General features: G+C 41.9%; 4 protein-coding genes and 1 pseudogene across 4 annotated transcripts in view; all 5 read left to right on the forward strand.

Moving 5' to 3' along the window:
- LOC134440135 (protocadherin gamma-A2-like) overlaps positions 1-16744 on the forward strand; it is a 138298-nt gene that overhangs the window by 6400 nt on the left and 115154 nt on the right. The window lies entirely within an intron of this gene.
- LOC134440647 (protocadherin gamma-A11-like) lies at positions 116-7303 on the forward strand. Its single transcript, XM_063190773.1, has 2 exons — positions 116-1693; positions 6103-7303. Exons 1-2 carry the CDS (start codon positions 465-467, stop codon positions 7301-7303), a joined length of 2430 nt encoding a protein of 809 aa, XP_063046843.1. The 5' UTR covers positions 116-464.
- LOC134439655 (protocadherin beta-16-like) lies at positions 7744-11175 on the forward strand. Its single transcript, XM_063189557.1, has one exon. The coding sequence runs from the start codon at positions 8238-8240 to the stop codon at positions 10725-10727; it is 2490 nt and encodes an 829-aa protein (XP_063045627.1). The 5' UTR covers positions 7744-8237; the 3' UTR covers positions 10728-11175.
- Positions 11298-13849, forward strand: LOC134439579 (protocadherin gamma-A5-like). The gene has a single exon (XM_063189480.1). It carries the CDS (start codon positions 11385-11387, stop codon positions 13803-13805), a length of 2421 nt encoding a protein of 806 aa, XP_063045550.1. The 5' UTR covers positions 11298-11384; the 3' UTR covers positions 13806-13849.
- Positions 14548-15816, forward strand: LOC134440648 (protocadherin gamma-B4-like; annotated as a pseudogene).

The raw sequence follows: 16744 nt of genomic DNA on the forward strand, positions 1-16744 counted from the left end.
TGCCATGTTTTTGTATTGTTTGTTTTTCAATGATAATAGTTATGTCTATGTTATGACAATTTTCGCTCACTTTCTGGACTACATAGAATATCAACTGTTTTACGCAAAAGTCAGTGCCGGTGTGAGTTCGTACGACATGACACAGTGCTTTTTACTCTTACGCGATGGATATTTTGCGTGTAGTTTGGTCAGATGGACTCAGAGTGACGCTGTTGGTCAGGCTAAAGATGTGGTACCTCCCCTACTGCATTTAGTGTCTCGTGGCGAGAAAAAGGCACATTCATTCACAGTCGACTCTGCAGACAACAGAGCAAAGGAGATGGTTTATTTTTTGTCTAATTTTCGAGGAAATTATTAACATTCGAACGTCGCAAAACTTGGAATAATAATCGGGCAATCACGAGGATTAATCTGACAATCACACCGATCTGTTCTTGGATGTCTGCTTTTGTTGTTTCGGGGAAATGTCGAGTGAAACAATGGCACGGCAAGTACTCTGGTTTATGTCGCTGTTGTCCTTTAGCTTAGTCCATGCCCAGGTCAGCTACACAATACCCGAAGAGATGGCTAAAGGATCTTTAGTCGGTAATGTAGCGATGGATTTAGGGCTAGACGTGAAACGACTGGTATCTGGCAAAGCTCGTATTTTCACCGGAGATGGCGTCGAATATATTGAGCTGATCAAAGAAAGAGGAGTCCTGCTTATCAAAGACAGAATAGACAGAGAGGCATTATGCGGGAAGACGACGCCCTGCGCTCTGCATTTCCAAATTATTCTGGAAAACCCCATTGAATTCTTTCGGGTTACTATTGAAATCACTGATATTAATGACAATTCACCTGCTTTCAAAAAAGACGAACTTAAATTTGAAATTAGCGAAATAGCCGCAGTTGGCTCGAAATTTGTTCTGGAGAGGGCGGTTGACCCTGATGTTGGAATAAATGATCTCCAAAGCTATACTCTTAAGCCAACCGAGCATTTTGTTTTGAAATTAAATAGTCAGGCAGACGGAAGTAAAAAGGTAGAGATGGTTTTGCAAAAACCTCTAGATCGGGAGAAGCAAGACATTTTGCCTTTGCTATTAACGGCTCTAGATGGCGGCGATCCGCAATTGTCAGGCACTGTGCAAATTCACGTGACGGTGCTGGACGCAAACGACAACAGCCCTGTATTCACCCAAACTGTATATAAATCCAGCGTAATAGAGAATTCACAGAAGGGGACCATATTAGCAGTTGTAACAGCCGTGGATGGGGACAGCGGTGTAAATGGCTTAGTAACCTATTCTATTTCATGTAGCACAGAGGGGGTGCTTGAGCTGTTTAGTGTCAACGAGCAGACCGGTGAGATCAGTTTAGTTGGAGGGCTGGACTATGAAAAAGCAAGACATTACGAAATTGACGTGGAAGCAAAAGACCGCGGTGGGCTTTCAGATTCTAGCAAACTCATTATTGATGTATTAGATGTGAATGATAACAAGCCAGTAATTAATGTCATGTCGACATCTAAGTCGGTGGCAGAAAATTCATCACCAGGCACCGTGATTGCGATAATGAGTGTACAGGACCCGGATTCGGAAAGAAATGGTCAGGTGCAGTGCAGTATTGATGACGACATCCCCTTTACAATTAAATCGACTTCGAATGGATTTTATAGTGTCGTCACTGAGAGTGATTTGGATCGAGAGACACAGCCAGCCTTTAACCCTTTCATGCAGACACCATGAAAAAAATGTGCAAGATTTTTTATATATTGATTTTCTCACTCATAATGGAGCTAATATGAAGAATCTTTTGGAATTTTTCAAAAATCTCTTTTGATGTGGAAGTTATTTTACTGTCCACATATGTGGACACTGCGCATCAAAGGAGTGAAAAGTTATATAGGCCTATACTAGGGTGCATCAGTTGCCCCCTATGAAAAGATATCGCCTTGGCCCTATAGTAAAAATGTTCTACACCCAGTAAAAACACACTGTGTAAAATATTTTGAAATTTGGATGAAGTCTACCGGGGCCACCAGCCCCATGAAAATAGAAAATAATGGTGATAGTCAGAATCTTGGAATAGAAATTGACATTTTGCTGCATAAAGCTACCCAATAAAAACATATTGTCTCGGCTGTGTGATAAAAATGTTCTATGCACAGTAAAATCACTCTGTGTAAATTATGTTGAAATTTAGATGAATTCTACCGGGTCCACCAGGCCCATGAAAATACGAAATAATGGTGATGGTGATGGGCAACCTGGATTCCAAAGCTGAAGTCCAGTGCCACATATTCCAAATGACATACCTAGTTTTACCTTTCCAGTTAGGGCAATTGGACAGGTAAAACCAGGTAATTTGAAATCTGTGGCACTGGATTGTAGCTTTTGAATCTAGGTCTGCCATTGTCTTAAAACAGAGGTGGACAAACCGCGTGACACATTTGCCCCAGCCAATATAATGAACCAGCTGAGCCTAATTACCACTTAAGCCAGGTTGATGAGGTAATTAGTGAAATCACCTGTATTGGGAGCACAAACAGAAGGAATATCTAAGCAGGTTGTGTATTCAGTCGATCCACACTTACACAGACTTCAGTCTCAGGACAGAAGGATGGTCAAACTGCTATATTTAGGCAAATTTGCTCTTTTGCAACACAATATCAATTCCTTGCTGCCTTGGACCACTGCTAGTATCAAGCAAGAGATTGCAAAGCTGCATGACTGTTATATTTGTGTGTTTCACCTGTGGGCCTATAATTAATGGAGGAACATCTGTACTAAAGCTGTGAATGTGCCTTGGAATGCCTAGGCTACAAGGCAGTCAATAGAACTGTATTGAAGAGTGCCATTACTTCTTTATCCCATCGCCTGTGGTAGTATTTCACTTTACTCCATCAGATGAGTACCATAACTTACCTGAGAGGCCCTTGGCAATGGACTCCGGACCTGGTGATACCCATGACATACCTAGTAGCCACTTAAGTACAGGTTTTGGGAAGCCACTCTTTCCAACATCACATACAGTTTTATTGTATGTACTCTATTGAACTACTGCAGGGATTTCTTGAAAAAACATAAGTAATTCCAAGGAGCATTCACAGCTTTAGTACAGATGTTCCACCAGGTATTAACAGCTACCTGTACAATCCTGTAGGCCCACAGGTGAAGCACACAAAAGTCATACAACTTCGCAATCTCTTGCTTGATACTGGCAGTGGGTCAGCTGGTTCATTTATATTGGCTATATTTGGAATATGTGGCACTGGACTTTGGAATCCAGGTTGCCCATCACTATCACCATTGTTTTGTATTTTCATGGGCCTGGTGGACCCAGTAGAAATAATCTAAATTTCAACACATTTTCCACAGAGTGATTTTACTGTGCATAGAACTTTTTTTTATCACACAGCTGAGGCAATATGTTTTTATTGGGTAGCTTTATGCAGCAAAATGTCCATTTCTATTCAGGGCTGGACTGGGCGATAAATAGGGCCCGGGCACTTTTGGATTTAAGGGGGGCCCCTCATTATTATTAGTGCCGGAGAACTGACTCACCGGTGGGCCCTGCACCCTCATGGGCCCCTATTTTCAGTAATGTAAAAAATAAATAAAAAATGGGGGCCCACGAGGGTGCGGAGCTCACCGGGAAATGCCCACCATGCCAGATGGCCAGTCCAGCCCTGTTTCTATCCAAGATTTTGACTATCACCATTATTTTCTATTTTCATGGGGCTGGTGGCCCCGGTAGACTTCATCCAAATTTCAAAATATTTTACACAGTGTGTTTTTACTGGGTGTAGAACATTTTTATCACACAGCCGAGACAATATGTTTTTATTGGGTAGCTTTATGCAGCAAAATGTCCATTTCTATTCCAAGATTCTGACTATCACCCTTATTTTCTATTTTCATGGGGCTGGTGGCCCCGGTAGACTTCATCCAAATTTCAAAATATTTTACACAGTGTGTTTTTACTGGGTGTAGAACATTTTTACTATAGGGCCAAGGCGATATCTTTTCATAGGGGGCAACTGATGCACCCTAGCATATACTGTATTTCAAGTTCAAATTAAGCTGTTTTATTCATTTTTATGGTGTTTTATGCTATATAACAACACAATATAACACTTTAACACCATATATCACTGTAATTAACCAACAACAAAAACATATATATAAAAATAGCATTGTTTATATAGGCGGTCATAGAAAAATATGTGGGAAATTCTTATTGCATGCAAGAAGACAGCCAATGCTGGTGAACAAAAAGCTCAGTTTGATTCAGCATGTACTCTAGCTCAATCTTACATCATTTATGTTGTCCCTGTATAAAAAGGTAATGTGAAATTTGCCTCCAGACACATGCGTTCTGTAGTCATTCATCAGCATTTTCAAGTATTTTCTGTAAAAAAAATAGTGCTAAATAGACCCCTATTATAAATGTAAGTTAATTTACTTACTTTCCATGTTACCTTGTGTCATATTACAACATTATATGACACTCTTGCATTATACATTACACTATTTAAGGAACAAAGATGAAACAAAGAGGAAAAAAACCTGTCAATTTAGCAATATTTACATACACAGCTATGGCAAGATTTGTGGGGAAACCTTGTTGCATGTGGAAAAAACCTTAAATTCTGATGAAGACACATCTGTATTTGATTCAGCATGGATTCTAGCTCAATCCTACATCAATTTATGTTGTCCCTATATGAAAGGTAATATGAAATTTGCCTCCAGACACATGCGTTCTGTAAGTCATTCATCAGCATTTTCAAGTATTTTCTGTAAAAAATAGTGTTAAATAGACCCCCTATTATAAATGTAAGTTAATTTACTTACTTTCCATGTTACCTTGTGTCATATTACAACATTATATGACACTTATGCATTATACATTACACTATTTAAGGAACAAAGATGAAACAAAGAGAAAAAAAAACTGTCAATTTAGCATATTTACATACACAGCTATGGCAAGATTTTGTGGGGGAAACCTTGTTGTATGTGGAAAAAAAACCTTAAATTCTGATGAAGACACATCTGTATTTGATTCAGCATGGATTCTAGCTCAATCCTACATCATTTATGTTGTCCCTATATGAAAGGTAATATGAAATTTGCCTCCAGACACATGCGTTTTGTAGTCATTCATCAGCATGTTCAAGTATTTTCTGTGAAAAAATAGTGTTAAATAGACCTCCTATTATAAATGCAAGTTATTTTACTTACTTTCGATGTTACTATATGTAATATTACAACATTATATGACACTTACACATTATATATTACAGTATTTAACGAACAAAGATGAAAAAAGAGAAAAAAAACTGTCAATTTAGCAATATTTACATACACAGCTATGGCAAGATTTGTGGGGAAACCTTGTTGCATGTGGAAAAAAACTTCAATTCTGATGAAGACAGATCTGTATTTGATTCAGCATGTATTCTAGCTCATTCCTACATCATTTGTGTCATTTTGTGGTGAAAGAAACCCGAAATATGCCTATAGACACGTGCGTGAAACACTAATTTTAGGTAGTTTTTCTTGAATTTATTAAATTAAAAGTGTTAAAAATGTGTTAAATATGTTAAAAATAATTTATTTTCACACTATAATCATTATAAATGCTCATAACATTAAGTATTTGCCCAAAATGAGCAGAATATTCTCACGGTAATCATAAATAATATGTTTATCATTAGACTCCCTTGATGCGCAACGTCCACATACGTGGACAGTAGCTTTATATTGTATAAAAACCTACCTTTATTGTAAATTTGGATTTTAACAACATAGACTTCTCAAGTGAACTGTACTAAACATCATAATATTTTTTAAAACCTGAAATTGCCCTTTGGTGTGGTTGATTTTCAGATATAAACATGCTTGTTATGGTCATAATTCACATCGGTGGATTTCTTAGATTGATGATGTCATCAAACACTTAATATTTAGTGCAAAAAGTTATAACTGCTGTTAAAGTATTGTAATGAACCTCATGGTACTTCCCATATACAATTTGGAAAAAAATAACCACTATTTACCTATCTAAAGTGGGGTTAGAATTACTGTCCACGTATGTGGACACCGTGCATGAAAGGGTTAACATAACTGTTGTGTGCTCGGACAGCGGAGATCCACCTCTCTCGAACAGCCTCTCTCTCTCCTTACACGTATCAGACGTAAATGATAACGCACCTGTATTTGAAAAGAGCGTATATGAAGCTTTTGTCATGGAAAACAATTCTCCTGGCCTGTCGGTGTTCACAGTGAGAGCGACAGACGCAGACTGGAAACAGAATGCAAGAATATCTTACATTTTGGAGGAGTCCTCAATACATGGCGTACAAGTGTCGTCATATGTATCAGTCAATGCAGAGAGCGGTGTCATTCATGCCGTTCGCTCTCTTGATTATGAGCAGATTAAACACTTTGCATTTCGCATAAAAGCTCAGGACGGAGGCTCACCTCCTCTGAGTAGTAATGTTACTGTTAAAGTAGTGGTGCAGGATCAAAACGACAATGCGCCGCAGGTATTGTACCCAGTACAGACCGGCAGCTCTGCCATCGCTGAAATGGTGCCTCGTTCAGCAGACATAGGCTATCTTGTCACTAAAGTCGTCGCTGTGGATGTGGACTCTGGTCAAAACGCCTGGCTATCCTATAAGCTTTTAAAGTCACCAGAAAGAGCTTTGTTTGAGATAGGTGCGCAAAACGGAGAAATCAGGACCATTCGGCAAGTGACTGATAAAGACGTTTTGAAGCAAAAGCTCACAGTTGTTGTGGAGGATAACGGACAGCCGTCGCGCTCAGCAACCGTGAGTGTGAACGTTGCAGTGGCAGACAGCTTCCCTGAAGCACTATCGGAATTCACTGACTTTACGCACGACAAGGAGTACAATGACAACTTGACATTTTACCTAGTTTTAGCCCTGGCTGTTGTCTCCTTCCTATTCATCGTGTCCATCATAGCCATACTGTCCGTGAAATGCTACAGATGGAAACGTGAGAGGATGTGTTATAAGTCAAATGGACAGCTTCCGGTCATTCCATATTACCCACCACTTTACGCGGACGCAGGTGGCACGGGGACAATGCAGCGCGTTTACAATTACGAGCTCTACAGAACAACTGATTCGAGAAAAAGTGATGTGAAGTACGGAGGCCCTTGTGGTCAGAGCATTTTGAGTCTGGACACGAGTGGGTCTCAAACGCTTCCTCACATGCAGAGAGACAGAATGAGCTGTGAGGACTTAGAGGACCAGGTGAGCATCAACTTTGTCCTTTGCTGTGTGTTTTAGTAGGTGAGCTCAGGTGAATTCAGTTCATGTGCAGTTCTCTCTCTCTCTCTCTCTCTCTCTCTCTCTCTCTCTCTCTCTCTCTCTCTCTCTCTCTCTCTCACACACACACACACACACACACACACACACACACACACACACACACACACACACACACACACACACACACACACACACACACGCACTCTCTCTTTCTCTCACTCTCAAGGTATTCAATGTATGTCTTTGTCTTCTCTAGTACTCTCTCTCTCTCACACACACACACACACACACACACACACACACACACACACACACAGTACTGTTATATCTTAGAGAGCAGAGCGATGTGGTGTCAGAAGCAAAACGTTGTGCGTACATCAAAAGCAGGTGTGTGTGTGTGTGTGTGTGTGTGTGTGTGAGAGAGAGAGAGAGAGAGAGAGAGAGAGAGAGAGAGAGAGAGAGAGAGAGATGTACCGGTCGCTGACCGTGGTGCTGAAAGCGCTTCCCAACCTCTCCATGCTTTTACGCACAGCCTCGGTCTGCGTTCTTATGTTCAAATAAACATTTATTGTAGACATGGGTCTTTGATAAGGTGCTGGTTACGATTTTACTTCATCACAAGTAAATTAGTATGATTGAAATTATTTTAGTGGAGTTATTTTACAGTATAGCTGTTCAACAGCACTAGACTATTTTGAATGGCCAACCGTTGTAAAACTTGATGGAGCTCACCAGTGTAATTCCATCGTTTAGACTCAGAGGGACGCTGTTGGTCAAGATTTCTTTGCTGATGATCTCACACAACCCTGTCACGCATTGTACCTCCCCCACCAGTCTTGTATAACCGAAGTGCAAGAAGGACGTGGACGACGCAGTGTTCACCAAACACTGTATTGTGTTTGAGATTATCAGGAGATAGATACGTGTAACTTTCCATTCCTCAACTGCAAGTATGGATAATCACCGATTCTTGTGGATTGCACCGTCGTGGATTGTGGCATTTTCTGCCAAAAGAATAGCGTGGCACATCCTTTTGTTCTTGTCGGCCATCGCACCGAGAGCAGCGTACGGCCAAGTCAGCTACTCCATCGCAGAGGAAATGGCTAAAGGCTCCTTTGTTGGTAATATAGCACAGGATTTGGGACTGGACTTGAAAAGACTGAAATCAGGTAAAGCTCGAATTTATACAACTGATAGTACAGAATACATCGAGCTGAACAGAGAAAGGGGAGTACTCGTCATCAAAGAGAGGATAGACAGAGAGTCATTGTGCGGGCAGACAACGCCTTGCGCACTACACTTTCAAATTATTCTGGAAAATCCGATGGAACTGTACAGGGTTACTGTAGAGATTGTCGATGTAAATGACAACGCGCCTACTTTTAAAAATAATGAGAAGCGTTTTGAAATAAGCGAGTCCGCTGTGATAGGATCCAAATTCGTGTTAGAGAAAGCGATGGATTTAGATATAGGTACAAATGGACTTCAGAGTTACACATTAAACCCGACAGATAATTTTGTGTTGAAACTACACAACCAAGCTGACGGGAGTAAAAAGGTGGAGATGCTTTTACAGAAACCGCTAGATCGAGAGAAGGAGGAAAACATGGCGCTCCTTCTGACTGCTATGGATGGCGGTGATCCCCTTATGTCAGGGACAGTGCAAATATCCATTACCGTGTTAGATATTAACGACAACGCCCCTGTATTTTCCAAGTCTGTCTATAAAAGCATAATAGCTGAAAATTCTCCCAAGGGAACATTAGTCACTTCAGTTAGTGCGTCAGATGCAGATAAGGGAGGCAATGGGGAAGTGAGTTACTTAATTTCAAACACACTCGACGGTGTATCTGAGTTGTTTCATATAAAGGAAAATGGCGACGTTATTTTAGAGGGCAAGATTGACTACGAAGCAGCCAAGTTTTATCAGATTGATATAGAGGCCGTTGATAATGGTGGCTTGTCAGACTCAAGCAGACTAATCGTAGATGTGACAGACGTAAATGATAACAGCCCTGTTATTAACGTTGTATCAAAATCGACCTCAATAAACGAGGACTCTGCTACAAACACAATTGTAGCTATGATTAGTGTGGATGATCCCGACTCGGACACAAATGGTCAGGTGCACTGTGGAATAAATGACAACATTCCATTCACTATCAAGTCAACATCGAATGGCTTTTACAGTATAGTTACTGACAGCGCACTCGACAGGGAAACAGACTCAGAGTATAATATTACCCTTATGTGTTCCGATGAAGGAGTCCCATCGCTGTCCAGTAACATCACTCTCAAGTTACAGATTACAGATGTTAATGACAACGCGCCTTTGTTTCAAAAGAGCTCGTATGAAGCATCTATTGTTGAAAACAACTCCCCAGGCCTCTCTGTATTTGCCGTCAGGGCTGTCGATGCCGACTGGAAGCAGAATGCCCGCGTTTCCTATATACTGGATGAGAGTGTGATTAATGGAGTGGCCATCTCTTCTTATGTGTCAGTTAATGCTGAGAGTGGGGTCATACACGCAGTGCGCTCTTTTGATTACGAACAGATAAAAGACTTTCAGTTCCGGGTCAGGGCCCAAGATGGAGGCTCTCCACCATTAAGCAGTAATGTTAGTGTTAAAATAATCATACAAGACCAAAATGACAACGTACCGCAGATTCTGTATCCTGTACAGACAAGCAGCTCTGCAGTGGCTGAAATTGTGCCTCGTTCAGCAGATATAGGCTATCTGGTCACTAAAGTGGTGGCTGTAGATGTGGACTCTGGTCAGAATGCCTGGCTCTCTTATAAACTACAGAAAGCGACAGACAGGGCTCTGTTTGAAGTGGGCGCACAGAATGGAGAAATAAGAACCATCAGACAGGTGACTGATAAAGATGCTGTGAAGCAAAAGCTGACTGTTGTAGTGGAGGACAACGGACAGCCCTCTCGCTCTGCTACTGTGAATGTCAACGTGGCTTTAGCTGACAGCTTTCCAGAAATGCTCTCTGAGTTCACCGAATTTACGCACGACAAGGAGTACAATGACAACCTGACTTTTTATCTTGTCTTGGCCTTAGCAGTAGTTTCATTTCTCTTCATCGTGTCCATCATCGCCATTCTGTCAGTGAAGTGCTACAGATGGAGACGCGAGAGGATGTTTTACAAATCAAATGGACAGCTCCCGGTTATCCCATATTACCCGCCACTTTACGCAGACGTTGGGGGCACGGGTACTTTGCAGCACGTGTACAACTATGAACATTACAGAACAACAGACTCCAGGAAGAGTGATATGAAGTATGTCAGACCTTGCAATCAAAGCATCCTCAGTCTGGATAACACTGACATACAGACACTTCCGCACGCGCACAGCGAGAAACTGATAGACGATTCTGGGGATCAGGTGAGAAGTTTATATTATTTTTCACCATTCCGTGTCACTAAAATGTAACCATTTGTATTTTGCTATGTAAAACAAATCGTGTTTATTATAATATGTCACACTACACAGCAATTACATCACCACCACACTAATATTCAGCTTGCACATCCTATCTTTAATCTGCTATGCGATTCAAGGTTTTCCCCCGCAGACGTAACGCTTTGAATATGGCATGTTACTTCGTTTCATAATTTGTTTGCATGGATATGATTGGCGGCTTTTGTTACCATTCACTCTGATCTTCAGTTATTTATGTATTCACTTTAAGTGGAATTGTGTGTGGGCTTGAATAAGTATTGGAAGCATGTTTTGCGTAAGTTCCGTCTTCGTTTCACTTGGTAAACACATGGACTTGCAGAGGTGCAGTTCATCTCATTCAACTCAAAGGGACGCTGTTGGCCAGCAGTTTGTGAGTGTAGCCCGTCGTTATAATGCATCCTCCCTTTTTCATCTCCTCATTTCACGAGGAACAGAGGAGGGCACGAGTAGAGGATTTCCCTGTCGACGGGAATATGTTCTCTTATTTTTAAATGTTTTTTTTTTTTTGCATTGAGCATAAGGAACGACCTCCGTGACTTCGACGATTGGGGAGTAATAGGACACTTTCTCTTGTATTTTGCTTGGATTGTTTGCTTGGATTGTATGCCTCAAATTTGACGAGAAAAAATGGCGACTGGAGGGATGGCATGGCAAGTACTATTGTTCGTCTGCATCGTCTCTCACAGCAGTGTGTTTGGACAGGTCAGTTATTCCATTCCGGAGGAGATGTCTGTCGGTTCAGTGGTGGGAAACATAGCCCAAGATTTAGGACTGGAATTAAAAAGACTGAGGTCCGGTAAAGCTCGAGTGTATGCTGGAGATAGCACCCAGTACATCGACCTGAACAAAGACAAGGGAGTCCTCACCATCAAAGAGAGAATAGACAGAGAGGTGCTTTGTGGACAGACTACGCCTTGCGCATTAGACTTCCAGATCATTCTGGAAAACCCGATTGAATTATTCCGGGTAACAGTTGAAATAGTAGATATAAATGATAATGCACCTACTTTCAAAATCAACGAGAGAAGGTTTGAAATGCCCGAGTCGGCAGTGGTTGGCTCGAAATTTCTATTAGACAAAGCCATGGATTTAGACATAGGCTTAAATGGACTTCAAAGCTATATACTGAAGCCATCGGATCATTTTGCCTTAAAACTGCACAACCAGGCAGATGGCAGTAAGAAAGTAGAAATGATTTTACAGAAACCTCTTGATCGAGAAAAACAAGAACATATTTCGCTTCTGTTAACGGCAGTTGATGGCGGAGAGCCTGTAATGTCAGGCACAGTAAAAATACACGTCACAGTACTAGACATAAATGACAATGCTCCTGTTTTCACCAAGGATGTTTACAGAGCAGTTGTAACAGAAAATTCTCCAAAAGGAACAGTGTTGACTAGCATCAGCGCTTCTGACGCAGATAAAGACTTGAATGGTCAAGTGAGCTATTTAATTCCTGGTATGGCTGACGTATTTAATGTGAACGAAAATGGCGAGGTTAGTCTAATAGGGAATATAGATTATGAAACCACCAAACGTTATGAAGTCGACGTTGAGGCAGTTGATAACGGCGGTTTGTCTGATTCAAGTAAAATCATTATCGATGTGGTGGATGTCAATGATAACAGTCCGTCCATGAACATCATTTCGAAATCAGCTTCAGTAAATGAGGACTCCTTAGTAGGCACGGTGATAGCAATGGTAAGCGTTAGTGATCCAGATTCAGAAAAGAATGGCCAAGTCCATTGTAGTATGAATGAAGACATCCCCTTCGCCATCAAATCGACTTCTAGCGGTTTTTACAGCATTGTCACTGAAAGTACGTTAGACCGTGAGACATCAGCTGATTACAACATTATAGTGACCTGCTCGGATGAGGGTGTGCCCTCCTTTTCTAGCAGTGTGAGTCTGGCATTGCAGGTAGCAGATGTAAATGATAATCCGCCTGTGTTTGAAAACGCAGCATATGCGGCATCTATAGTAGAAAATAACTCGCCAGGCGTTTCCGTATTTACAATAAAAGCTATTGATACAGACTGGAATCAGAATGCCCGCGTTTCCTATATTTTGGATGAATCCTCCACAAATGGAGTACCCATCTCATCCTACGTGTCAGTGGATGCTGAAACGGGAGTCATTCGTGCGGTGCGCTCTTTTGACTTTGAACAGATGAAAGACTTTGTGTTCCGCGTAAAAGCGCAGGACGGAGGCTCTCCGCCGCTCAGTAGCAATGCTAGTGTCAGAATAAGTATCCAAGATCAAAACGACAACGCGCCACAAGTGCTTTACCCCGTCCAGAGCAGTAGCTCAGTAGTTGCTGAGATTGTGCCTCGTTCAGCAGACATAGGCTATCTCGTCACAAAAGTGGTGGCTGTGGATGTGGACTCCGGCCAGAATGCCTGGCTCTCTTATAAACTACAGAAAATGATGGAGAGGGCTCTGTTTGAAATCGGTGCTCAAAATGGAGAAATAAGAACTGTGCGTCAGATAACGGACAAGGACGGTGTGAAGCAAAAACTAACTGTTGTAGTGGAGGACAACGGACAGCCCTCTCGCTCTGCTACTGTGAATGTCAATGTGGCTTTAGCTGACAGCTTTCCCGAAGTGCTCTCGGAATTCAGCGATTTTACGCATGACAAGGAATACAATGACAACTTGACATTTTATCTCGTGTTGGCCCTGGCTGTGGTTTCATTCTTGTTCATCGTGTCCATCATAGCCATTCTGTCAGTGAAGTGCTACAGGTGGAAACGTGAGAGGATGTTTTACAAATCAAATGGACAGCTCCCCGTTATCCCTTATTACCCACCACTTTACGCAGACGCGGGTGGCACGGGGACAATGCAGCGTGTTTACAATTACGAGCTCTACAGAACAACTGATTCGAGGAAAAGTGATGTGAAGTACGGAGGCCCGTGTGCTCAGAGCATTTTGAGTCTGGACACGAGTGGATCTCAAACACTTCCTCACATGCAGAGAGACAGAATGAGCTGTGACAACTTAGAGGAACAGGTGAGCATCATATTTGTCTCCTGCTGTGTGTTTTAGTCTCTCTCTCTCTCTATCTGTAACATCACTGCTAACATGTGAATAAGTGGGCCGGTGTGAGTGCTGTCCAAATCGCTGGCCATGGTCCTGAATATGCTCTGTGGGACGACGGAGACAATTTGATATGCAAAGAGTAAGGAGATATCCGGTGTGGAATAGATATTTTTGTTGTATCTCTCTCTCTCTCTCTCTCTCTCTCTCTCTCTCTCTCTCTCTCTCACACACACTCACACACACACACACACACACACACACACACACACACACACACACACACACACACACACACACACACACACACACACACACTGCCACACACACGCACGCACACACACACACAACTGTGTACTGACACGTTACCGTGGCTTTGTAATTAGGCTATATTCTGTAAAATCAAAGCAGTTTTAAAAAGTGAGTTCCATATATGTTACTTTTGCAGTGCTATGGTCCCTATGCTACTCTTCTTCACATTCTAACATTTATTTATATGTTGCATTGCCTTCATTGCGATGGTATACCTTTAGGAGTTCTATGCGTGTGCTTGGGTAACACTTGCTTGAGTCTTTTACTTGCAATTCACCAAAACAGACTCAGAGGGACGCTGTTGATTAACGTTTCGGATTGTCAGCACATAAATGAATGGTTCCACCCTTTATGATGTCAGCATACCAGACAGAGAAAGACATCTAGAATCGTCGCAGAAGAGAAAACAACCCACTGGCGAGCATGCGGATACTGGGCTCTCCGATTCTGCTATTTCAAACACCGAAAAACACGTCGAACCTCTAATATTACGCATCCATACCCAAAGGATTAGGCTCTATTCCGAACAAGGATTATATTTTGCTTTGGTACCGTTAACAAAGACAATGTCGGACAACGTCGTGTGGCAAGTACTGTTGATGTCTTTGTTCTTTTATTCAGTGGCAGGGCAGGTCAGCTATTCTATTCCAGAGGAGATGTCGAAGGGATCTATGGTTGGAAACATAGCGCAGGATTTAGGTATAGACTTGAAAAGACTGAAAGCAGGCAAAGCTCGTATTTACACCGAGGATAGCACCCAGTATATCGAGCTGAATAAAGACAGAGGGCTGCTGCTTATCCGGGAGAGGATAGATAGAGAGGCTTTGTGTGGGAAGAAGACGCCATGCGCTCTGCACTTTCAGATTATTCTGGAAAATCCCATGGAATTGTACAGCGTTAATGTCGAGATCATGGATATAAACGATAACCCTCCGAATTTCGCAAAGAATGAAATGAAGTTTAAAATTAGTGAGTCAGCCGTGATCGGGGCTAAATTTGTGTTAGAAAGGGCAAACGATGCAGATGTCGGCACGAATGATCTTCAGAGCTATCATTTAAATACCAATGATAATTTTGCACTGAAATTGAAAAATCAGCCGGATGGACATAAAATAGTGGAGATGGTTTTACAAAAGCCCTTAGACAGAGAGAAAGAAGAGACATTGACATTGGTCTTAACGGCTGTCGATGGGGGAGAGCCACAGCTATCTAGTACTGCACAGATAGCTATTACTGTCTTGGACGTAAATGATAATGCGCCTGTCTTTACGCAGCCCCTTTATAGGACTAGTATCATGGAAAATGTGCCAAAAGACACCGTTTTGACTTCAGTCAGCGCGTCGGATTCAGATAAAGGCTCCAATGGGGTTATAACATATTCCATAACAAACATTATGGATGAAACACAGGACATGTTTGAAATCGATGAAAAAAATGGAGTCTTAAAGTTAAAAGGAGCAGTCGATTTTGAGAAGGTGCGACATTACCAGATACATGTACAGGCTAGTGACGAAGGGGGTCTAACTGATTCGTGTAAAATACAAATAGATGTGTTAGACACAAATGATAACGCGCCTACTATCAATGTCATATCAATGTCAAATGTTATTGCTGAGGATTCAAAGCCAGGTGTTGTAGTTGGCATGTTTAAAGTGCAGGACCCAGATTCTGGAGATGACGGACGAGTCGAGTGCGTAACAGTGGATAGTTTACCATTTACTCTAAAGACAACAACAAATGGGTTTTATAGTCTGGTTACGGATGATGAATTAAACAGAGAGAGGAATGCCATGTATAATATTACAGTGACGTGTAATGACGGAGGAGTTCCGTCGCTGTCTGGTAGTATCAGTCTCTCTCTGCAAGTGTCAGACGTGAACGATAACGCTCCCATGTTTGAGAAGAGCTCATATCAGGCTTCAGTTGTAGAAAATAACGCACCAGGAAATTCGGTGTTTAGAGTATTAGCTAAAGACATGGACTGGAACCAAAATGCACGAGTGACTTATATTTTAGAGGACTCCACAATTAACGGAGTGTCAGTCTCCTCTTTCGTGTCTGTGAACGCTGAGAGCGGTGTCGTAAGTGCTATGCGCTCTTTTGATTATGAACAGATTAAATCTTTCCAATTTCGTGTGAAAGCGCAGGACGGTGGGTCTCCTCCACTCAGTAGCAACGTCAGTGTCGTAATAAACATTCAAGACCAAAACGATAACGCACCGCAGGTTTTATATCCAGTGCAGACAAGTGGCTCCGTGGTAGCCGAGATTGTGCCTCGCTCAGCAGATATAGGCTACCTGGTCACTAAAGTGGTGGCTGTGGATGTGGACTCTGGTCAGAATGCCTGGCTCTCTTATAAACTACAGAAAGCGACAGACAGGGCTCTGTTTGAAGTGGGCGCACAGAATGGAGAAATAAGAACTATCAGACAGGTCACTGATAAAGACGCTGTGAAGCAAAAGCTCACTGTTGTAGTGGAGGACAACGGACAGCCCTCTCGCTCTGCTACAGTGAATGTCAACGTGGCTTTAGCTGACAGCTTTCCCGAAGTGCTATCAGAGTTCAGTGATTTTACGCACGAGAAGGAATACAACGACAACTTGACTTTTTATCTAGTTTTGGCCTTAGCAGTAGTT

Source organism: Engraulis encrasicolus, chromosome 23 (assembly GCF_034702125.1).
Source record: "Engraulis encrasicolus isolate BLACKSEA-1 chromosome 23, IST_EnEncr_1.0, whole genome shotgun sequence".
Taxonomy (NCBI): Eukaryota; Metazoa; Chordata; class Actinopteri; order Clupeiformes; family Engraulidae; genus Engraulis; species Engraulis encrasicolus.